This window comes from Ornithorhynchus anatinus, chromosome 1, assembly GCF_004115215.2.
Source record: "Ornithorhynchus anatinus isolate Pmale09 chromosome 1, mOrnAna1.pri.v4, whole genome shotgun sequence".
NCBI lineage: Eukaryota > Metazoa > Chordata > Mammalia > Monotremata > Ornithorhynchidae > Ornithorhynchus > Ornithorhynchus anatinus.
Window position 1 is genome coordinate 131,294,014 of NC_041728.1, and position 23,618 is coordinate 131,317,631.

Consider the following 23,618-nt stretch of genomic DNA (forward strand, 5'->3'; position numbering starts at 1 on the left):
CTGAACTAAGTGGTTGGGAGAGCACAATATAACAATAAACAGACAAATTCCCTGCCCACAACGAGCTCACCCCATTCCCTTTCCTCTAGGTGCTCTCCCTCTGGAACCCTGTCTGGCTGCCCTTCTCCGGACTCCTTCAGCCACTGCTGGGTTTTTGTGTGTTTGTTTTTTATGGTATTAGTTAAGCGCTGACTCCGTGCCAAGCACTGTACTAAGCGCTACGGTAGATATAAGCCAAGTCCAGTTGGACCCTGTCCATATCCCACATGGGGCTCACAGTCTTAAGCCCCGTTTTATAGATGAGGTAACGGAGGCCCAGAGAAGTGAAGTGATCGTGGCTTAGTGGAAAGAGCCCCGGGCTTTGGAGTCAGGGGTCATGGGTTCGAATCCCGGCTCTGCCATATGTCAGCTGTGTGACTGCGGGCAAGTCACTTAACTTCTCGGTGCCTCAGTTACCTCATCTGTAAAATGGGGATGCAGACTGTGAGCCTCACGTGGGACAACCTGATTACCCTGCATCTACCCCAGCGCTTAGAACAATGCTCTGCACATAGTAAGCGCTTAACAGATACCAACATTTATTTTTATTTTATTTGCCCAAGGTCACCCACAGCAGACAAGTGGCAGAACCGGGGCTAGCGTTCAGATCCTTCTGACTTCCAAGTCCGCGCTTTATCCACTAGGCCTTGCTGCTTCCCACTGCTGGCCGGATGAGGCTTATTGGCAGGTCAGGGCCACTGGAGAGAGGGAAGAGTCCTCCAACCGGGGGAGAGGAGAAATGGAGTCCCAAAGTGAGACTCCGAAGGAGCGCTGCCAGGAAACGTGTCACAACTATTTGACCTTCTCCATGATTCTGAGGGAAAGAGGGTGCTTGTAGGGACTTCTGCCCAGCAAGGCCGGATAAGGGTCAAGGGCAGGGTCGAGGGTAACTTGGATCCCTAAGGGGCAGGGGTCGGCTGTGCATCCCCCCGACCCCTGGGGCTCTCCCTATTTCCCCCCCCACACTTCCCCCTGCCCGGGACAGGTTGACTGATCACTGCTTCTGCTGCAGAGTGACTTATTCAATTAACTAATTCCTGACAAGACAGATGTGAAATTCCCTGTCGCTTCCTATTAGTCTGACATGAGGCATGGGGGTGCTGGGGGAAGGTGGGATGGGGGAGGACCAGGGCGTTGCAGGGGAAAGGAAATGGAGGAAAAGCCTAGTTCAGGCAGGGTGGAGGGGGATGAGATGGAAGGAAAGGCGACCCTGGGGAGGGAAGGGGAGGTACTTTCTGGTGGGTAATCTCTTCTGGCCGGTTAATGATGTCATGTATCCCTTTCTGATGTCATGCCCTTTCTAACTGAATTGGTAATACCTGGCTGCCTCTGTTTATGAGTGTCGGTGCTTTCTATTACTGTGCCTCGCCACGGGTGTATGCATGTATCCCTACGTCGGTGTCTCTTTGTGTCTGCTAGGTGTGTCTGGGTATCGGTCCGGTTGCTACCCCGTGCCTCTGGGCATCCATCTTCATACGTCTGCCTATGCATGTGCGTGCGTGTTGTCTTCATGGAGGCGCACCTGTGTCTACGGTGGCATTTTTCCTCATATTACGTTGGTGTCTTTGTGTCTGTCGCTTTGTACTTCTGAATACTGTACGTGTCCCTGATAGGGCGCATGTGAGTGTGAGTGTGTGTCTGGAGAGCACTCTGCGGGCCGTGTGCGACTCGTGTGTGTCCCTGAGAGGGTGCGTGTGTATGGGAGAGCGTGTGTGTGTTGGGGGGTGGAGGAGAGTGTCTGGGGAGCACTCTGCAGACCGTGCCCTGTGTGTATGTGTCCCTGGCAGGGGGAGTGTGTATGTGTGTGTGTGTGAGAGAGAGAGAGAGAAAGAGAGAGAGTGTGTGTGTGTATCTGTGGAGCACTCTGCAAGCCGTGCGCAGTTTACATGTGTTCCTGAGAGGGTATGTGAGTGAGTGTGAGAGTGAGCGTGTGTACGTGTATCACTCTGCAGGCCGGGTGCGGTCTGTCCATTACTCCGCCATTTAGGGCGGCGTCGGCGACAGTGGTTATAAAGAGCAGACGCTGGAACTCGGAGAGGGAAGGCGATTTAACCGACTCCTTCTCCAACCCCTTCTTTCTCTCTCTGGCCAGGCAGGGCAGGGCCTTCCAAATGTCGCTGGGAGAACAACTCCTAACTTCTCCGTCCCACTACAAGGGGCAGTCAATCAACCTATCTGTGATATTTATTGAGCGCTTACCGTCTGCTGAGTCCTGGGCTAAGCACTTGGGGGATAACAATGTAATTGGGAACCGCGATGCTTGCCCTCAAGGAGGTCACAATCCGAGGGAGCCGTTTCCCGTAACACCCGTCCCTTCTTTCCTTTCCTGGTTTGGCTTAGAGGGAAGGGAGGAAGAGGCCTTTCTGGTGGCGGGTGACCCTGACGTTTTTCCCTCCCTCACGGGGTCACCGGCCTCCTGACCCCTGGGATCAGAACCGAAGCCCCCGGCCGTGTGTCCGGCTAAGTGACACTCCCATTCATTCATTCAATCAGTTGTATTTATTGGGTGCTTACTGTTTGAGAAGCACCATACTAAGCGCTTGGAAGGGTACAGTAAAACGATAAATAGATACATGCCCTGCTCACAACGAGCTTACAGTCTAGAGGACACACATCCTCGCCCTTTGGAAACGGGCCCAGTCAAGCACCTGGGGTCCCCTCCCCTGGGGGCGGAGGGGAGGGCATCCTCCACCAGGCACCTGCCCCCCCTGGGTCCGGGAGCCCCCTTAGAGCGCCCTGGTGATGATGATGATGGTATTTGTTAAGCACTTACACTGTGCCAGGCACTGTTCTAAGCACTGGGTAGATACAAGGCCACCCAACTATAGGGACAGAGGACGGGGAGGCATGTTCAAGGACATTGGCAGGGAAAGGGAAAAAAATGCGAAGAGGAAGAAATAAAATCAAAAGGCTTTTAAGGCTGCGCTCCCCAAGTAGTTGATGTCTTCGCTGCGATTGCCGACGATGAAATATTGCGCTTTCTGGTGGCTTAATGCACCGAGGCCCCCGCCCGTCCCCCATCTCCCCACCCCACCCCCTTCCCACCGCTCCTCTTTTGCTCAGTGGCTTGCTTGTCCCCGGGCCTCGGTGGGGCTGGGGGAGGAGCAGGCGGGCCCGGGGGCGCAGCTGGCCCGGGGCTCCTCGCCAGCTCCCGCCGCTGGCCCAGATGGCGCAGTCCGCCAAGCCCAGCCCGGGCTGTGGCCCAGCAACGGCCAGCCGATCCTCTCCCTCCCGGCTTGGGCCCTCTTGGGGCTGGCAGCCGTGGCTGGAGAGCATCAGTCCGGGCGCTGCAGACTCACCCAACAGCCCTGCCAGGGGACACTGGTGGGAGGAGGTGTGACCATCAAACGGCAGTTCCTGCCAAAACCCGCCCGGTCTGCCGATGTGCAGGGTGGAACCCCTGGGGGCGACCGCCCCTCCTCACCCCCTAGGCAGAGGACAACACAGAGTCTCAGGACCCCAACCAGATCCACTAGACTGAAGCCCTTTGAGGTCAGGGATCGCGGCTACCAACTCCTTCGTAGCGTACTCTCCCAAGCGCTAAATAGTTCGAATCCCAGCTCTGCCACTTGTCAGCTGTGTGACTGTGGGCAAGTCACTTAACTTCTCTGTGCCTCAGTTACCTCATCTGTCAAATGGGGATTAACTGTGAGCCTCACATGGGACAACCTGATTACCCTGTATCTACCCCAGCGCTTAGAACAGTGCTCTGCACATAGTAAGCGCTTAACAAATACCAACATTATTATTATTATTATTACAGTGGTCTCCCCTGTGGGCAGTATCTATTTATTGTTGCACTGTACTCTCCCAAGCGCTTAGCGCAGTGCTCTGCACACAGTAAGTGCTCAGAGAAGCAGCACTTCTTCTGGCCTAGTGGCAAAAACAGGGGCTTGGGAGTCACTGGAGGTGGATTCTAATCCCGGCTCCGCCACTTGGCTGCTGTGTGACCTTGTGCTCCACGTGGGACAGGGACTGTGTCCAACCCGATTTGGTTGGATCCACCCCAGTGCTTAGTACAGTGCCTGGCACACCGTAAGCACTTACAAATGCTATTATCATTATTGATTGTATAATAATAATAATGATAATCGTATTTCTTAAGTGCTTATGCTGGGGAGGGGGCCTGGGGAAGGTGTCGGGAGCGGGGCTCGGGCCTCTTACTCTGTCTCAATATACAGGGAAAATTCTAGCTCCGGTCAAGAGGACAACTTGCAGCGGCAACCCTTGGGTGTCGGTTCTGGTCAGCTGGGGCCTGGTGCAGGTGAGATGCAGGAGAAAAGTGGGGTGAGGTTGGGGGTGGGGTGGGGGAGAGGGTTGGCGGTTGGGGGGGCCCGGGCTGGGGCCAAGAGGAAAGAGGAAGAGCCAGGTCCTGGGGCTACCGTCTCTTTAACTCTTCCCAGGGCCTGAAGCGGGGGTGCGGCGGGACATTCTACAATCAACCGATTAATCAATCATATTTATGGAGCTCTAGCTCTGTGCAGAGCACTGTACTAAGGGCTTGGGAGAGTGCAGTAATAATTATGTTGGTATTTGTTAAGTGCTTCCTATGTGCCATTGTTCTCGTCTGTCCGTCTCCCCCGATTAGACCGTAAGCCCGTCAAAGGGCAGGGACCGTCTCTATCTGTTGCCGACTTGTTCATTCCAAGCGCTTAGTCCAGTGCTCTGCACATAGTAAGGGCTCAATAAATACTGTTGAATGAATGAATGTGCAGAGCACTGTTCTAAGCGCTGGGGTAGATACGGGGTCATCAGGTGGTCCCACGTGAGGCTCACAGTCTTCATCCCCATTTGACAGATGAGGGAACTGAGGCCCAGAGAAGTGAAGCGACTTGCCCACAGTCACACAGCTGCCAAGTGGCAGAGCCGGGATTCGAACCCATGACCTCTGACTCCCAAGCCTGTGCTCTTTCCACTGAGCCACGCTGCTTCCCTGCAACAGAGTTGGTAGATCTACCCACAGTGAGCTTTCAGGCTAGAAGGGAGTTTACACTGGTCCTGAGCAAACCTGCCCGGCAGAGGAAGAGGGAGAAGCAGGGCGCTCACTGAGGTTACGGGTGGGGAAAGGCTCCTTTTCTAAGCTCCCGACTCCCCGGAAGAATCTACCGTTGGCTCCCAGACCCCTGTTCCTTCTTCCCATTTCCTTCCCCTACTTCCCCCTGCTCCTTTTTTTTCCCTCTCTTTATTCCCCCCCGTTCCCCAGCCCCTGCGACAGCTTGCTCACTCTCCTTTCTCGTCTGTACTGCCAAATTGGCCAAATCTCCGTAATGCTAAAAAATTGGCCCATTAGGTACCGGAGAACATCGGCACTAAGGGAGGGCGGCAGCCAGCAGTGCCACAAACATGTGGACAGATGTGGGTGGGGTGAGGCTGGGGGACAGCAAGTCTGAGCCCCCTCACCCCCGCCTCAGATGGGCCCTCTCCAGTTCCCAGCCCGGCCTAGGGGCTCAGTGGAAAGAGCAAGGGCTGGGAAGTCAGAGGTCATGGGTTCAAATCCCGGCTCCGCCGCTTGTCAGCTGGGTGACTTTGGGCAAGTCACTTCACTCCTCTGGGCCTCAGTCCCCTCAACTGTAAAATGGGGATTGAGACTGTGAGCCCCACGTTGGGACAACCTGATCACCTTGTATCCTCCCCAGTGCTTAGAACAGTGCTTTGCACATAGTAAGCACTTAACAAATGCCATCATTGTTATTATTATTGTTATTAGATAAGTGCCTGAAGAGGCAACCCCTTATACAAGATTCAGCAGGCGGCTTTACCAGTAGAGATGAGTGGTTGTGGAGCTGGGGGGAGGATGGTACCAGAAACTGGCAGTGGAAAGAGCACGGGCTTGGGAGTCAGAGGTCATGGGCTCTAATCTCCGCTCTGCCGCTTGTCAGCTGTGTGACCTTGAACAAGTCACTTACTTCTCTGTGCCTCAGTTACCCCATCTGGAAAATAGGGATGAAGACTGTCAGCCCTAAATTGGGACAACCTGATTACCCTGTATCTATTCCAGCACCTAGAACAGTGCTTGGCACATAGTAAGTACTTAACAAATACCAACAGTATTTTCCACACTCTACCTTTGGAAAAGGGAAACACCCTTGGCTCTCCACAAAAAACTCTTCCCTCGTAATAATAATAATAATAATAATGATAATTGAGGTATTTATTAAGTGCTTACTATGTGCCAGGCACTGTACTAAGGGCTGGCATAGATACAGCGTGGCTTAGTGGATACAGTAGTTAGTGGATAGAGCACTTAAGTGCTTAATACAGTGCTCTGCACACAGTAAGCGCTCAATAAATATGATTGAATGAATAGAGCACGGGTCTGGGAGACAGAAGGAAATGGTATCTAATCCTGGCTCTGCCACTTGTCTGCTGTGTGACCTTGGGCAAGTCACTTCACTTCTCTGTGCCTCAGTTTCCTCATCTGTAAAATGGGTATTAAGACTGTGAACTCTATGTGGGACAGGGACTGTGTCCAACCCAATTACCTGTACCCTAACACTTAGCACAGTGCCTGGAACATAGTAAGCACTTAATAGATACTACAACTACTATTATTATTATTACAAGCAAATCAGGTCCTAGCCCCACATGGGGCTCACAGGCTTGATCCCTATCTAACAGATGAGGGATCTGAGGCCAAGAGAAGTGAAGTGACTTGCCCGAGGTCACACTGCAGACAAGTGGCAGGACCAAGATTAGAACTCCGGTCCTTCTGACTCCCAGGCCTGTGCTTTATCCGCTAATAATAATAATAATAATAACTTTAGTATTTGTTAAGGACTTACTGTGTGCCGGACACTGTACGAAGCACTGGGGTGGATATAAGCAAATGGGGTTGGACACGGTCCCTGTCCCACAGGGGGCTCACAGTCTTAATCCCCATTTTACAGATGAGTCAACTGAGGCACAGAGAAGTGAAGTGACTTGCCCAAGGTCACACAGCAGACAAGTGGTGAAGCCGAGATTAGAAGCCATAACCTTCTGACTCCCAGGCCCGTGCTCTATCCACGATGCCATGCTGCTTCACTAGGCCACGCTGCTTTTGGACCTCCATCTCCTCTCCTAGCCCCATGCCTCGGGTCTTGTGCCCAGAAGGACCAGTAAGTCCAGGTCGGCTTGGCCCCGAGGGGAGCTGGGCCACGGACAGGCTGCTTGGGGTGGCCCAGGTTCCCTCACCTGGGACGGAAGCTTTCAGGACCCTGGGGCGGAGGATTATCTTAGGCCAGTCCCTCTAATGAACTTTTGTCATATTGGGAATCAATGGCGCCGGATCGTTAGACAAATGGGGGTGATTAATGAAGCTGGGAGGAGGTAATTAGGTATGGGCAGGAGGGATGGAAGGATGACTCCCTGCTGGGACTTCCTCGCCCGACTCTGGGGAAGAACTGCTCCTTAATGACAAGAGAGAGGGGGAGAGTTTGGTGAGACCGTGCCCCTGCTCTCCAAGATGCGGAGAGGTTGGGATGGCTAGTGCTCTCCCTCCTTGTCGTTCAGCATCGCCCCTGAATTGTGCTTCAGGGCCTCTGTCCTGATCGACCCTACCTCTTCTGGAAGCCCCACTGGCCACTTTTGCTGGGAGCACCATTTTTTTCTTTAATAGCATTTGTTAGGCGCTTAATATGTGCCAGCCACCGTACTAAGCGCTGGGGTGGCTCCAAGTTAATCAGGTTGGACACAATCCGTGTCCCACATGGGGCTCACAATCTGAATCCCCATTTTACAGATGAGGTAATTGGGGCCCAGAGAAGTGAAGTGACTTTCCCGAGGTCACACAACAGACAAGTGGCAGAGGCGGGATTAGAACTCAGGTCCTTCTGACTCCCAGGCACGTTCTAGGCACTCTCCATCCTCCTCGCAAGAAAGGAGTTTCTGCTGGTTCCCCCTTTCCCTCCCTTCTCCGGCCCTCCTCCCTCCCCGCACCGCCAGCAATGCCACCCAATCCAATGTCTAGGAGAAGAGCCCTATCTTCATTTCCCATCTGATATCATCTCCCATTTCCCAGAGAATCAGCGTGACCTAGTGAATAGAGAACGGGCCCGGGAGTCAGAAGAACCTGAGTTCTAATCCCGGCTCCACCATTTGTCTGCTGTTTGGCCTTGGGCAAGACACTTCACGTCCCTGGGACTCAGTTACCTCTTCTGTAAAATGGGGATCGAGACCTTGAGCTCCACCTGGGACGGGGACTGTGTCCAACCCGATTTGCTAGTAACCACCCCAGCGCTTAGTACAGTGCCTGGAACATAGTAAGCGCTTAACAAATATCACAAAGATTATTATTATTATTATAAAGCCCTCTCATACTAGCTGCTCTGCAGAAGAGAAGAAGTAAGGTAACATCTGGGATACCAGCTGAGCCCCAGAGTTGGGGTTTGGAGTTAGGTTTGGGGGTGGGCGCTGGGCAGAGGCAAAGAGGGAAGTGGGAAAGCAGAAGACAGAGAAAAAGAAAGGTTGCCATAAGCTTCTGGAGGAGGGAATGTCTGGTGACCCTGACCTGGAGAGGTTAATTAACAGACAGGCCAGGGTGGGAGGAGGAGAGAAGGGGAGGGAGGAGGAGGAGAGAGGTGGAGTGACTCAGTGCCAGGATTGCCAGCTCTTCAACTGTGCTAGGAATTCCTGTGCCCATTGTGTCAGTGCCTGCCCGTGTGCCAATCCCGAGTCAGATGCGGACCCCGCAGGAAGTAACCTGTGTAGGGAACCCCAGCGTCCAGCGCACTCTGTTGCAGTCCTCTGTCAGTGACGGCTGATGCCTCAGTCTTTTATTAATATCTGTCTCCCCCTTTAGACTGTCAGCTCGTTGTTGGCAGGGAATGTGTCTGTTTATTGTTACGTTGTACTGGCCCAAGGGCTTAGTTCAGTGCTCTGCACACAGCTGGAGCTCAATAAATATGATTGTATGAATGAATGAATGGGAGGGGAAAGGGCTGAGGAAATGGGGGCCTTCTAGGGTCTCTCGTGTCCCAGGGTGGAGCGGGAATGGAGAGGCAGGGTTTGTCCCGACAGTCCCAGACTCCCCTGACTCCATGTCAAGCGCCGGGCACCAGGTCTGGTTTGGACAGGAGGGCATGGGATCCAGGACCCCGGAGGAAGAGGGATGCTTGGACTCTGGGCTCCAGGTCTGGGGCTCCGATTTTGCCAGCCTCACCGGGCCAGCCTCCCGATCCGCAGCGGATCCTCCTCCATTCCCGTTCCTTGGCTCCCTTCGCTTCCCCTTCCCCCTACTCCCCACCATGATGGAGGAGAGGAGGGAGATGACGGGAGGACAGGAGAGGCTGGAACTCCTCCAGTGCTGCATCGGCCCTTTGTGCCCAGCTAAGTGAATTATAAATCAAAGGCAAATGACTGGGAGATCTCCCTGATTGGTGAGGGGAAGGGAGGGTAGAGGGACTGAGGAAAGGGTCTCCATTAGCACGGCCAGGCACGCTCCCACTCAGCTCCTGCAATTAAGTCCTCGAGGAGGCGATATTCCCAATCACCCAGTGTGACTGATTCACCGCTCGCAACCCAGAGTGCCCCCTGGCCCCTGATTATCTTTTTTCTTAATGATATTTGTTAAGCGTTTACTACAGTCGAGCCCTGTATTAAGTGCTGGGGTAGATGCAAGATAATCAGGTTGGAAATAGTCCCTTCCCACAAAGAACTCATGGGCTTAATTCCCATGTCACAGAGGAGGTGACTGAGGCCCAAGGTCACACAGCAGACATGTGATGGAGCTGGAATTAGAACCTAGATCATAATAAGCACATAATAAAGACCATTAAATAAATAAAATAAACAAAGAACAGGTTTTTATGGCCCATGCTCCTTCCATTGGGCCACATTGCTTCTCTTTCTGGTGCCTGCAGTGCCGGCTTTGAGCAGCTCCCAGAAAGTGAGCTCCTAGTTTTGAGCCCATCCCACCCAGGGGCTGGACCAGAGAGCTTCCCCCATACCAGAGACTTGTGGCTCATCCCTTCCCTGTCAATCATTCAGTCCATCAGTGGTATTTATTGAGCACCGACTGTATGTGGATCACAGACTAAGTACTTAGAGAAGCAGCGTGGCTCTGTGGAAAGAGCATGGGCTTGGGAGCCAGAGGGCATGGGTTCGAATCCCAGCTCTGCCACTTTTCAGCTGTGTGACTGTGGGCAAGTCACTTCACTTCTCTGGGTCTCAGTTACCTCATCTGTAAAATGGGGATTAAGACTGTGAGCCTCATAGGGGACAACCTGATGACCCTGTATCTCCCCCAGCGCTTAGAACAGTGCTCTGCACATAATAAGCGCTTAACAAATACCAACATTATTATTATTATTACTTGGGAGAGTCCAGTACAACACAGCTCCCAGCCCATCACGAGCTTACAGTTTACAGGGCCCTCAGCATTCCAGCTCCATTCCCAGTTTCCTCCGCTGCTATGGACTATAAGTCGGACTTATTAACAGCCAGGAGCCCCCCGAACTTTCCCCATGTACCTCCAGTCATGAGCAGGTGGTCTTGGGAGAAACAGCATGTCTTAACAATAATAATAATTATGGTATCTGCTAAGCACCTCCTATGTTCCAGGCACTGTTCTAAGCGCTGGGATAGATACCTGATAATCAGGTTGGACACAGTTCCGGTCCCACAGAGGGCTCACAGTCTTAGTCCCCATTTTGCAGATGAGGGAACTGAGATCCAGAGAAGTGAAGTGACTTGCTCAAGGTCATACGGCAGAAAAGTGGCGGAGAGGGGATTAGAACCCATGTCCTCTGACTCCCAAGCTTGTGCTTTTTTCACACAGCAGGGGTTTGGATAGCTTAGCACGTCGTAAGCACTTAACAAATACCATTATTATTATTATTATTATTATTATTGTTATCATAGGACCTGAGTGGTCCAAGTTTGCCCAAAACGGACTGGGCCTTCACGACCGTTTGTCTCTCCTAATCCCTAGCTGGTGCTGTTCGCTGGGAAGCTGAACACCATCGCTGCCATCGTCACCATCTGCTTCCTGATGGTCTATGCCACTGTGGATCTGGCCTGCCTGGCACTAAAGTGGGCATCAGCTCCCAACTTCAGGTACCGGTCGGGCTGATGGGGAAGGGGAGTCGCGCGGGTAGGGAGCTCGGGCAGGGAGGCTGGAGAGGGAGGAGGAGGAGGAGGCTGGGGAACAGAAGACATTATTCCTGGATGCTGCCGTCATCCTCAGGGAGATGCTCTGCCAACTGAGTCAGTCAGCCTGCCACCACTCTGCGCCTGGGGCCGAGCCAGACCTCGGTGGCACAGTCTCGCTGGGCAGACGGTGGGCATTTCGGTCCAGGGCAGGACTTAGAATGAGCCAGAGAGGCTCCGTCCACGACGGGAAGATGGGCAGCAGCGGGAGCTCAGGTGGACTCGGATTGCAGCCCGCCGTGCCCTATCCCCCCCGCCCGCCGCCTGCCCATTCGGAATGCCCACTTACACCGCCCCCCCCGCCTTTCCTGACTCCCCCTGTGCCTGCTCCGTGCGCTGGCGAGGGCTCTGACGTGTGAAATAAAAAGGGATTTTAATTACCTCTCAGCAAAACAGCAATTAGAGAAAATCACAGCACAACAGCAGCCCCCACCCCCACCCCCGCTCCCGCCCTCTCCTGGTCTCTCCCCCTCCCCTTCCCCACATTCTCTCAGCTCAGGGCCCCTACCTCTGCCATTTTGATTTTCGCTCGCCCACATGACCTTCTTGCTCCCCATACCCCGAGTTTCCAGTACTCCAGTTGTCCACCACCTGTTTATGGGGCCCAAGGCCCAAGAGCCCTGTGACGTGAAGAGCCAGGCTGGCTCCTAAGACCCCCAGAGACTGAGATGGGTGTCGTTGGGCGGAGGAGCTGCGGGGCCATTCTACCTCCACGGTTGGGGGAGGTGGGAAGGGTGTCACGAGTAGCGAGAGGAAGAAATGGAGAGCTGATGCTGGAAGAGCCAAGATCCAGAGCTCTCTGGGCCGGAGGGAATCCCTCCGGGGCCTTGTCCTTTTGGAAAAGTGGGGTGTGTGGGTGCGTGTGTATGTGTACAGTCGGACCTGACCGTCAGTGGTTGTGTCTGTCGAGGTGCACCTGAACACCAACATAGAAGCGGAACGGTGTGTATTTTTAAGTCTCAAGGCAGGTTTTGTGCCTGTGATTTCACCTGTGAGAGTATATGTGGCTATACCTGGGCATATCTCGTATCTTCTCCAGCGCTTAAGGACACTGAATTATAATACTAGTAATAATAAGTATTGTATACACACGGTAGGCTCTTTGCTGGTCTTTGTGTGCACATGTGTCTGTGTGTGTGCCTAGGTGCTCGCCTGCACGTGCGTGTGCGCGTGTATGTCAGGAACCAGAGGAGAAAATACCCACACTCCAGAAAAGTAGCACATTTCTCCTCAACAAGCTTTTAAAATAATTGCCTGTGACCCCGCTCTGAGCCTCTCCTCCCCCCCTCTACGCTCCTGGCAGGTGTCACTTGTCAGGCTCCCAGGCCTCTGCTAAGCACTTTTCCATTTCCCTAATAAGCCCTTCTGGTAATCTGGGGGGTCGGGGTGCCTGTGTGGCGGGGTGGGGGTGGGGGCAGCGTGGGCTTTGGGGAGCCCAAAAGCGGGGGTGGAGTGGCAGCGAGGCATCCTCCCGCTGGTGGCATTAGTGGCGGGGGGGACCGGGGAGCTGATTGAAGCTGTAATTGCAGGCGGTGTGGCCTGCCTAATGCATGTTATGATTAAGCCCCATTACAGAGGCGAGTGCAGGAGCTGCTGGTGGGTGGTGTCTGTGAGTGTGTGTGTTTTGGGAGATGAGGAGGGAGGGTTGAGGCAGGGACCGACCCTCTGGCCTGACTGACAGCTCTCCCTAGGGTGCCGGGGGGCTGACTGGGCCCAGCTATAACTCCTTCTCCAGCCCCGTTCCCTCCTCAGGTAACCCAATACCCATCAGCAATCCCTTCCCAACCTTCCCAAATAGACACCCCAGGCTCTTGGGGACCTTGCTTTGCCCCGGGACCAAGGACCTTCCCGATCCGGAGATCCCACCCTGGTCGAGACCGGTGGCGGGCGATCCGACCTAGAGGATGGAGCGGGAGGTGGGCGGCGGGCCGGGGGAGGGGATCTGCCCATTCCCCAGTAGAAGAGGCCGGGGGGGGGCCGTAGCGCAACCCTGTATCGGAGGGGAGGGAATCATTCACAAGGCACCGCTCAGCTCCTCAATGAGCCGAGACGCGCTGGGTAACAAGCTGCTGATCAGCCGTAAATCTCGGGGCGCCCCTAGGGCCATGGCAGAAATCCCGTGGTTGCCAGGGCGAAGCAGGGGGATGGAGCCTCATTGGACTGATGTACTGGGAGCTTTCACTCCACTGGGCAAGGGAGTCGGGGAGGCCTCTTGCCTCTTCTGCTTGGTGCCTCACCAAGAGGGGATTGGGTGAGCCATATTTTCACTGGGAATATGGAGGAGGAGAGAACTTTGGTGCATCCCATTGGATAATGGGTACCTGGGGTTTCGCCTGCTGGGAAGTGGGTCACCTAATCTTTGCAGGACACTAGGTAGGGGAGACCAGGGGGCCTTGGCCTAGATCCTATCCTATTCTCTAGGCTGTGGTCCTCTAAGCTGTAAGCTCATTGTGGGCAGGGAACGTGTCTGCTTATTGTTGTATCGTACTCTCCAGGCCGCTTAGTATAGTGTTCTGCACACAGTAAGCGCTCAATAAATAGGCTTGAATGAAGGCCTGTCCATAAGGCGAACATCATCGTAGCCACGTGTTGCCCACCCACACTGGCACGGTCTGGATTTGTGTGTCGGTGTCCTTCAGTGGTGTCCGCTCAACCCTGGCTCCTCAGGACTTGGCAGCTGGTCAGGTTCATTCTTTCAAACATTCAATCGTATTTACTGAGTGCTTACTATGTGCAGAGCACTGTACTAAGCACTTTGGAGAGTACAATACAACAATAAACAGACACATTCCCTGCCCACAACAAGCTTAAAGTGTGGGGGTGGGGGGAGACAGGCATTAATATAAATAAATAAATTATTTATTGACAATAGAAGTTGTGCCAACCTGAGATCGGCAGGGCACTGCCAAGTCTAGTCAGTCGGTCAGTCAGTCGTATTTACCGAGCGCTTACTGAGTCCAGGGCATTGTACTAAGCGCTTGGGAGAGAAGCAGCGTGGCTCAGTGGAAAGAGGCTTTGGAATCAGAGGTCATGGGTTCAAATCCCGGCTCTGCCACTTGTCAGCTGTGTGACAGTGGGCAAGTCACTTAACTTCTCTGTGCCTCAGTTCCCTCATCTGTAAAATGTGGATTAAGACTGTGATCCCCACGTGGGACAACTTGATTCCCCTGTGTCTACCCCAGCGCTTAGAACAGTGCTCGGCACATAGTAAGCGCTTAACAAATACCACCATTATTATTATTATTGTTACCATAATAATACAAATAATGGTGGTATTTGTTTAGCACTTACTATGTACCAGGCATTGCTCTAAATGCTGGGGTACATACAAGATAATTGGGTTGTGGGACAGTCCCTGTCCCACATAGGGCTCACATTCTTAATTCCCATTTTACAGTTGAGGAAACTGAGGCACAGAGAAGTTAAATGACTTGCCCAAAGTCACACAGCAGAGAAGTGGCGGAGTCAGGATTAGAACCCACGTCCTTCTGACTCCCAGGCCCTAGCTGTAGTACAGTTTAACAGTAAAACAGGCACATTCCCTGGTCGCAACAATCTTACAGTCTAAAGCCAGGGGACCTGAGAAAATGCTTCTGAGCTCCCCCAACTCCCGTCCCAGTATCGTGATTGTGTGGGGAAGGTGTGGATTAGGAGAAATCCGACAGACAGTTACTCTCCCCCCATTCAAAGGCTTATTGAAGTCACATCTCCTCCAGGAGGCCTTCCCTGACTGAGTCCTCCCTTTCCTCTTCTCCCATTCCCTTCTGTGTCGCCCTGACTTGCTCCCTTTCTCTTCCCCTCTCCCAGGCCCACAGCATTTACGTACATATCTGTCATTTTTTTATATATATTAATGTCTGTCTTCCCTCCTGTAAGCCATAAGCTCATTGTGGGCAGGGATTGTGTCTGTTTTTTGTTGTATCGTACTCTCCCAAGTGCTTAGTACAGTGCTCTGCACACTGTAAGCGCTCAACAAATAGGATTGAATGGATGAATAGAATCAAAGCCCCCTAGACGAATGGTTTTGCCTAGTGGGGCTGGTACCGGGGGCTGTCAAAACAGGGGGAGGATGATCACGTCAGAGCCCAGCGTGGGCTCCTCTTCTCCTCCGTTCCTCTGCCTTGCATGTCCCTCTCCCCTACGAGGGACAATTAGTGGCCTCAGCTCTAATTAGCTAATGATCTCCTTCAACTGTAATCAGTTCTGAGAGCAGTGATGGAGTCTGGGGTGGTCGGGGTGGGGTTGGGGGTGAGGGGGGCAGCAGGCAGTCCTGTGAGGTGGGAGAGAGTACCTTCCTGGTCACGCTGAGGGTTTAAATGTTAGCCTTAGTACCTCCCTCCCATCCATGGGAAGGGCAGGGCCGGGCCGGTCTGCTTCCGAACCGTCCCCCCAAATCCAGTCCCCAACTCCAGGATGGCTTTGCCCCAACTTCCCTCCCCACTCTGCTCTAAACCCAAGGATTAGGAGATTGTACATTCTGCCCCAGCTGAGCTATAAAATGCTTTTTTAATAATTATTATTATTATCTGGTAGTAGTAACAATAATGATCGTGGCATTGATTAAGCATTTACTATGTGCCAGGCACTGTAGTAAGCACTGGGGTAAATACAAGGTAATCGGATTGGACACAGACCCTATCCCACACAGGGCTCACAGTCTTCATCCCCATTTTACAGATGAGGTAACTGAGACAGAGAAGTGAAGTGACTGGCCCAAGGTCACATAGCAGACAAATGACAGAACCAAAATTAGAACCCATGACCTTCTGACTCCCAGGCCCGTGCTCTATCCTCTGCGTCATGCTGCTTTTCTGGCCCTTGGCTTCCTCTGAACCTCCCAGAGGAATGAGGGTGACGTGAAGCTCGGGAGGGAAGGATGGGTAAACTGGGGAGCACTAAGGAAGAGTTCCCAGAAGAGCTGTTCCTCCCAAGCAGTCTTACCACCTCCCCGTAAATCGGTACTATTCCCCCACAGAGACCTCCAGTCTCTGGACCTCATCCAATTTTCTCAACTCATCATGCCCCACTTAGCCTCCATACCCGAACTACCTTCCCTTGCTGACCAAATAGAAGTTTTCAACACCATCTCTGCTGAACACAACTCACTCGCTCCCCTTTCCCTTCGACAATCTCATACCACTAACCCACAGCCCAGGATCACCTGCACAGCCTGCCTCTTTCGCTCCTGTGCTTGAGCCGCAGAGCGTTGCTGGCAGTAAATTCAGTTTCTGGCTGACTTTGTCCTCTTCGGGTTTATCCTTGCATGCTTTAATGCTGCCCTCGCCTGTGCCTGGCAAAACTATTTCTCCACCCTTAATCGACACCCTTGCCAGTTGTTTCAGATATTTAACTCCCTCCTCAGGCTCTCTGTCCCCAGTTCCCCCATCCCTTGCCCCCAGTGAGCTGGCCACCTACTTTATTAAGGAAAGTAACACCATCAGGTATGAGTGCCCTAAAATCGCCCCTGCCTCTCCTCAGTCCCTCCCCATTCTGGTCCCCTCTTCAACTCTCCCATCCTTCTTAGCAGTATCTCTAGAGGAGATCTGCCTCCACTCAAAAGCCACCCCTCCACCTGCACATCCAACCCATTTCTTCGCACCTTATCAAAACTCTTACCTCCCTATCAGCTATCTTCAACCGTTCATTCTCCAGTGGCTTCTTCCTCACTGCGTTCAAACATGCCCATCTCTCCCCATCTTAAAAAGACCCCTCCCTTGACCCCACGACTCTCACCAGTTATTGCCCCATCTCCCTCCTATCGTTCCTCTCCAAACTCCTTGAGCCAGCTGTCTACACCTGCAGTCTCAAATTCCTCTCCTTCAATTCCCTCCTTGACCCGCTCCAGTCTGGCTTCCATCCCCTTCACTTCAAATAAGCCACCCTCTCAGTGGTCACCAATGATCTTCTTGCCAAATCCAACGGCATCTACTCCATCCTAATCCTCCTCGACCTCTCAGCTGCCTTCGACACTGTGGACGACCCCCTTATCCTGGAAACGCTACCCAACCTCGGTTTCACTGACTCTGTCCTCTCGTGGTTCTCATCTTATCTCTCAGGTCATTCATTCTGTCTCCTTCGTGGGCTTGTCTGCTTCCCACGTCCTAACTGCGGGGGTTCCTCAAGGTTCAGTTCTGAATCCCCTTCTATTCTCCATCTACACCCATTTCCTTGGAGAAGCCGTTCACTCCCACGGCTTCAACTACCACCTCTATGCGGACGGTACCCAAATCTACATCTCCAGACCTGATCTCTCTCCCTCTCTCCAATATCACATCGCATCTCCTCCTGCCTTCAAGCCATCTCTACTTGGATGTCCTCCCATCACCTCCAACTTAACATGACCCAAACTGAGCTTCTTATCTTCCCACCCCGTCCTCCCCCTGACTTTCCCATCGCTATAGACGGCACCACCATCCTTCCTGTCTAACTAGCCCGTAACCTTAGCATTATCCTTGACTCCTCTCTCTCTTCCAAATCACAAATTCAATCCATCACTAATTCCTGTCGGTCCCACCTTCGCAACGTGGCTAAAATCCGCCCTTTCCTCTCCATCCAAACGGCTACCCCGTTAATACAGTCACTTATCTTAACCTGCCTAGATTATTGCATCAGCCTCTTTGTTGACATCCCCGCCTCCTGCATCTCCCCATTCCAGTCCATATTTCACTCTGCTGCCCGGATCATTTTTCTACAAAAACATTCTGGACAATTCACCCTACCTGGCGGCTGTGTGACTGTGGGCAAGTCACTTCACTTCTCTGGGCCTCAGTTACCTCATCTGTAAAATGGGGATTAACTGTGAGCCTCACATGGGACAACCTGATTACCTTCTATCTACCCCAGCTCTTAGAACAGTGTTCTGCACATAGTAAGTGCTTAACAAATACCAACATTATTATTATTATTATTATCCTCAAAAAAACTCCAGTGGTTTCCCATCCACTTCCGCATCAAACAAAAACTCCTCACTATTGGCTTTAAGGCACTCAATCACCTCGCCCCCTCCAACCTCACTTCGCTTCTCTCCTTCTACAACCCAGCCCACACACTTTGCTTCTCTAGTGCCAACCTTCTCACTGTGCCTCGATCTCGCCTCTCTCGCCACCAACCCCTCGCCCGTGTCCTGCCTCCGGTTGGAATGCCCTCCCTCCTCAAATCCGCCGGACAATTACCCTCCCCCGACCCTTCAAAGCTTTATTGAAGGCACACTCCCTCCAAGAGGCCTTCCCTCTTTTCCTCATCTCCCACTCCCTTCTGCGTCGCCCTGACCTGCTCCCTTTGCTCTTCCCCCATCCCAGCCCCACAGCACTTATGTACAGAACTGTCATTTAATTTATCGTGGCTCAGTGGAAAGAGCCCGGGCTTTGGAGTCAGAGGTCATGGGTTCAAATCTTGGCTCTGTTACTCGTCAGCTGTGTGACTGTGGGCAGGTCACTTCACTTCTCTGTGCCTCAGTGACCTGATCTGTAAAATGGGGATTCAGACTGTGAGTTGAGCCTCACGTGGGACAACCTGATGACCCTGTATCTACCCCAGCGCTTAGAACGGTGCTCTGCACATAGTAAGCGCTTAACAAATACCAACATTGTATTGATGTCTGTCTCTCTTACTGTGACCTCGTTGTGGGCAGGGAATATGACTGTTCATTGTTGTATCGTACTCTCACAAGCACTCGGTACAGTGCTCTGCACACTGTAAGTGCTCAATAAATACGATTGAATTAACAAATGAATGAATGAACCAACCCCAGGCTCAGGCAGCTTTCTTCCGGACTCCTTTCCGGTGGGCCCGCTCCTGTGAACACTCCCTCTCCTGCTTCCCAGGCCCACATTCCAGTTCTTCTCCTGGCACAGCTGTGCCCTGGGGCTGCTGGGTTGCGGGGCCATGGTGTTCCTGGTCCAACCGCTCTATGCCGCTACCAGCCTGGGGCTCTGGCTGCTCCTTCTGCTGCTGCTGCGCCGACTCGGGGTCCCTCGAGACTGGGGTCACGTCAGCCAGGCCCTGATCTTCCACCAGGTAAGTGGTCCCATCCCTGACTAATTATCCCTGCTGTGTGACCTTGGGCCAGTCACTTCACTTCCCTGGACCGCGGTTACCTCATCTGTAAAATGGGGATTGAGATGGTGAACCCCATGTAAGACAGGGACTATGTCCGATCTGATTTGCTTTTATCCATCCCAGTGCTAAGTACAGTGCCTGGCACATAGTGTTTAACAAATACTATTATTATCATCATCCCTTTCTGACCAAGCAGCTGTTCATCAGGTCACGGCCTCACCCCCATATATATATATATTTTTTTTTGGGGGGGGGGGAGGGTATTTTGTAAAGTGCTCCCTATGTGCTGGGCACTTTTCTAAGCACTGGGGTAGATACAATATAGTCAGGTTGGACACAGTCCATGTCCCACATGGGGCTCACAATCTTAATCTCCTTTTTTTTACATATGAGGTGACTGAGGCCCAGACAAGTGAAGTGACACGCCCAAGGTCACACAGCAGACAAGTGGCAGAGTCGGGTTTAGAATCCAGGTCCTTCTGACTCCTCAGGCCCATGTTGTATCCATTGGGCCACACTGCTTCTCTGACCATCATTCCTGCTCCTTATGGTACTGTCCAAGGCCCTGCCCTAGAGATTTCTCATCAGATCATCATCACCGATGGTATTTATTGAGCGCTTACTGTGTGCAGAGCAGTATACTAAGCACTTGGGAGAGTACTTGGCACACAGTAAGCGCTTAACAGATATCGTCATTATTAGTACAATACATAAGAGTTGGTAGACACGTTCCCTCCCCTCAACGATCATGGCTTCACCCCTCCACCCCCATAGGTGCTGTGGGTCATTTTAAGGCCCTGGGCTAGAGAGCTGTCCATCAGCTCGTGGCCCTGCCCCACGGCTCTCCCTGTCCAGGTCCGGAAGTATCTCCTCTTGCTGGACACCCGCAAGGACCACGTCAAGTTCTGGCGGCCGCAGGTGCTGCTGCTGGTGAGGAACCCCCGGGGCAGCCTGGCACTCATCCACTTCGTCAACCACCTCAAGAAGAGCGGACTCTACCTGTTGGGCCATGTGGAGCTGCAGGACCTGGGTGAGGGAGTGGGCAGAGTGGGGGGCTGCCTTCTAACAAATGGGGAGAGCTGCGGGGAGAAGGATGGGGGATGTGGGCAGAGTTGGGAGCTCCCCTCTAATAATAATAATAATAATAATAATGATGGTATTTGTAAAGCGCTTACTATGTACCAAGCCCTGTAGATACAAGGTAATCAGGCTGGACGCAGCCCCTGTCCCCCATGGGGCTCACGGTCTCGATCTCCGTTTTACAGATGAGGGAACTGAGGTCCAGGGAAGTGAGGTGACTTGCACACAGCGGGCAAGTGGTGGAGCCGGGATTGGAACCCACATCCTTTGAATCCCAAGCCCGTGCTCTAGCCACTAGGCCGTGCTGCTTCTCTAGCAAATGGAGAGAGCTTTGGGGAGGGGGAGGAGGGATGGATCTTGGTGAGGATCTGGGCGGGGGGCAGGGAGGCTGCCTCTACTAAATGGGGAGAGCAGCTGGGAGGGGGGATGAGAGAGCTGCCTCTCCTCCCCCAGTCCCTCGACCGTGCTGTTGTTGCTCTCCCTTCCTTCCCTCTCCACCCTAGACTCGCTACCCAGTGACCCCCTCCTGGCCCAGGAAGACTCATGGCTGCAACTAGTGGAGGACCTACAGATCAAGGCCTTCGTGGCCCTGACGCTGGCCAGCTCCGTCCGGCTGGGAGCCCAGCAGCTGCTGCTCACGTCCGGCTTGGGTGAGTCCCTGGGTGGGCCGAGGCAGGGATTTCAGGCCCAGGGGTGTGGGGAGGCGGGGGTGGCAATTTAGGGGCTCGCTTAGAGAATCGGGGGCCTGTGGCAAGAAGTGGGGCGCTGGTGTTCCAGAGGCCGGAGCGGGGAGTCAGGGCAGCCTTATCAGTGCCCAGTGGAGAAGGGCACAGGTCCCCAGGATGCTTTTTGGCCACATGGCCAGGAAGCAGCATGGGCTAGTGGATAGATCCCGGGTTTAGGAGTCAGAAGGACCCGGGTTCTAATCCTAGCCTTGCCACTTGTCTGTTGGGTGACCTTGGGCCAGTCACTTAATTTTTCCAGGCTAATAAGTCACCTCATCTGTAAAAAGGGGATTCCTATTATTATTATCACTTTGGTATTTGTTAAACACTTACTATGTGCCAGGTACTGTACTAAGTGCTGGGGTGGATACAAGCAAATCGGGTTGGGTGCAGTTCCTGTCCTGCGAAGGGCTCACGGTCTTATTCCCCATTTTACAGATGAGGTAACTGAGGCCCAGAGAAGTGAAGTGACTTGCCTAAGATCCCACAGTAGACAAGTGGCGGAGCCAGGATAAGAACTCATGACCTTCTGACTCCCAGGCCCGTGCTCTATCCACTACACCATGCTGCTTTGTGAGCCCCATGTGGGACAGGGACTGTGTCCAACCTGATGAGCTTGTATCTCCCCCAGCGTTTAGACCAATGCTTGGCAGATAGTAGGTGCTTAACCAATACCATAGTTACTCATATTATTATTATTGTCACTCTTGCAGGGGGGATGCGGCCCAATACTCTGATTCTGGGCTTCTCCGATGGCAGCCTGCCCCGGGACGGGCTGTCAGGTCATCCGCGTGCGGGAGTGACGCGGTTCTACTTCCCTCCGACGCGGGGGTCGGCTGGAGGCAGGGCGGAAGCGGCGGTGTCCCCTCCACTGTGCCCCCGGGAGTACGTGGCGCTGATCGCCGATGCCCTGAAGCTGCGGAAGAACGTCCTGCTGGCCCGCCATTTCCCGGAGCTGGGCACGAGCAGGGCCTCCCGCCGGGCGGGCATCGACGTGTGGCCTGTGGACTGGCTGCGCCCTGGGGGTGGCTTGGAAGACCTGGGCACCAGTGCCCTCTTCCTCTTGCAGATGGCCTGTGTGCTCAGCATGTCGCGGGCCTGGCGCGGGGTGCCTTTGCGCCTCTTCCTCTGCATGGAGGCCGGTCCCGGGAGGGCCTACAGGGAGAAACAGGTCCAGGACCTGCTGCGGGGTCTCCGCATCGGCGCCTCGGTGCACCCGGTGCCCTGGGAGGCCGCGGCCGCCCCGTCAGGATCCCACCGGGGGGCTTCGCCCGATGCCCGGCCCTGGCACGGCTACCTGGAAGCTGCCAACCGGCTGATCCGTGCGCAGAGCCCCCGGCCGGCCGTGCGCTTCCTCTACCTCCCGCCGCCACCCCCTGGCCTGGCCTCCTACTCTACTTACCTGCAGCAGCTGGACCTGCTGACCCGCGGGCTTGGGCCCACCTTGCTGGGGCATGGGGTCAGCGATGTCACCAGCACGGCTCTCTAGAGCCGGGCACCGGCGCCCCGCTGCCCACAGATCGCCCCCCCGGGAGCTTGTAGAGATATAAGTTAACAGGCAGGACCCACCCCCTCCCTCTCAACTGCTACAAACTGGAGAAAATTCACCGTGGGGCGAACACTGCTTTCTTTTTTTTTTTTCGGTACGTTTTAAGTGCTTACTATGTGCCAGACACTGTCCTACTACTACTACTACTAATAATTATGGTGCTTGCTAAGTGCTTACTACGTACCAAGCACTGTTCTAAGCACTAGGGTAGATACAAGATAGTCAGGTCGGGCACAGTTCTTGTCCCACAGAGGGTGCATACTCAGTCCCCATTTTACAGATGAAATCACTGAGGCCCAGAGAAGTGAAATGACTTGCCCAAGGTCACACAGTAGATGTGGCAGAGCCAGGATAAGAACCCATGACCTTCTGGCTCCCAGGCCTGTGCTCTCTCCACTACACCAAGCTACTTCCTGCTGTACTGAGCGCTGGAGTCTTGTCTTGCCTTATGCCGAGTCGTCTCCAACCCATAGTGACGCCACGGACGCGTCTCTCCCGGGGTTTGGATCCAGAGTTTTCTTGGTAAAAATACAGAGTTGGTTGACTGTTGCCTCCTTCCAAAGCACTGGGGTAGATACAAGTTAACAGGTAGGACGCAAACCTCTGTCCTACGTGGGGTTCACAGTCTTAATCCCCATTTTACAGATGAGGGAACTGAGGCACGGAGAAGTGAAGTGACTCGCCCAGGGTCACACGGCGGACAAAGTGGAACTGGGATTAGAACCCAGGTCCTTCTGACTCCCAAGCCCATGCTCGAGCCACTAGAGCACGCACTGCTTACACCTCCTTGCTCTTCCCCTCCACCCCACACTTTTTTCTCCTCCCGTTCTGACAGTCTTGTCAGGTAGCTCTCTCTTTCCATAATAATAACTACAATTATGGCATTTGTTAAGTGCTTACTATGTGCCAAGCCGGTGCTGAGTGTTAGGGTAGATACAATCACATTGGACACCATCCCTATCCCACATGGGGCTCCCAGTCTAACACGGAGGGAGAACAGATATTGAATCCTCATTTTGCAGTTGAGGAGATTGAAGTCT

At 53.5% G+C, this 23,618-nt stretch overlaps 1 protein-coding gene across 1 annotated transcript in view; it reads left to right on the plus strand.

The window, feature by feature from the left end:
- Nucleotides 1-22,707, plus strand: part of LOC100082621 (solute carrier family 12 member 9-like) — a 48,398-nt gene extending 25,691 nt beyond the window's left edge. The window contains exons 8-13 of the mRNA XM_029068519.2: nucleotides 4,221-4,303; nucleotides 10,949-11,073; nucleotides 18,990-19,182; nucleotides 20,080-20,254; nucleotides 20,808-20,954; nucleotides 21,743-22,707. Of these exons, the coding sequence (XP_028924352.1) occupies nucleotides 4,221-4,303; nucleotides 10,949-11,073; nucleotides 18,990-19,182; nucleotides 20,080-20,254; nucleotides 20,808-20,954; nucleotides 21,743-22,518 (1,499 nt within the window). The 3' untranslated portion in view covers nucleotides 22,519-22,707. The remainder of the gene's footprint in view (nucleotides 1-4,220; nucleotides 4,304-10,948; nucleotides 11,074-18,989; nucleotides 19,183-20,079; nucleotides 20,255-20,807; nucleotides 20,955-21,742) is intronic.
- Nucleotides 22,708-23,618: the final 911 nt, after the last annotated feature.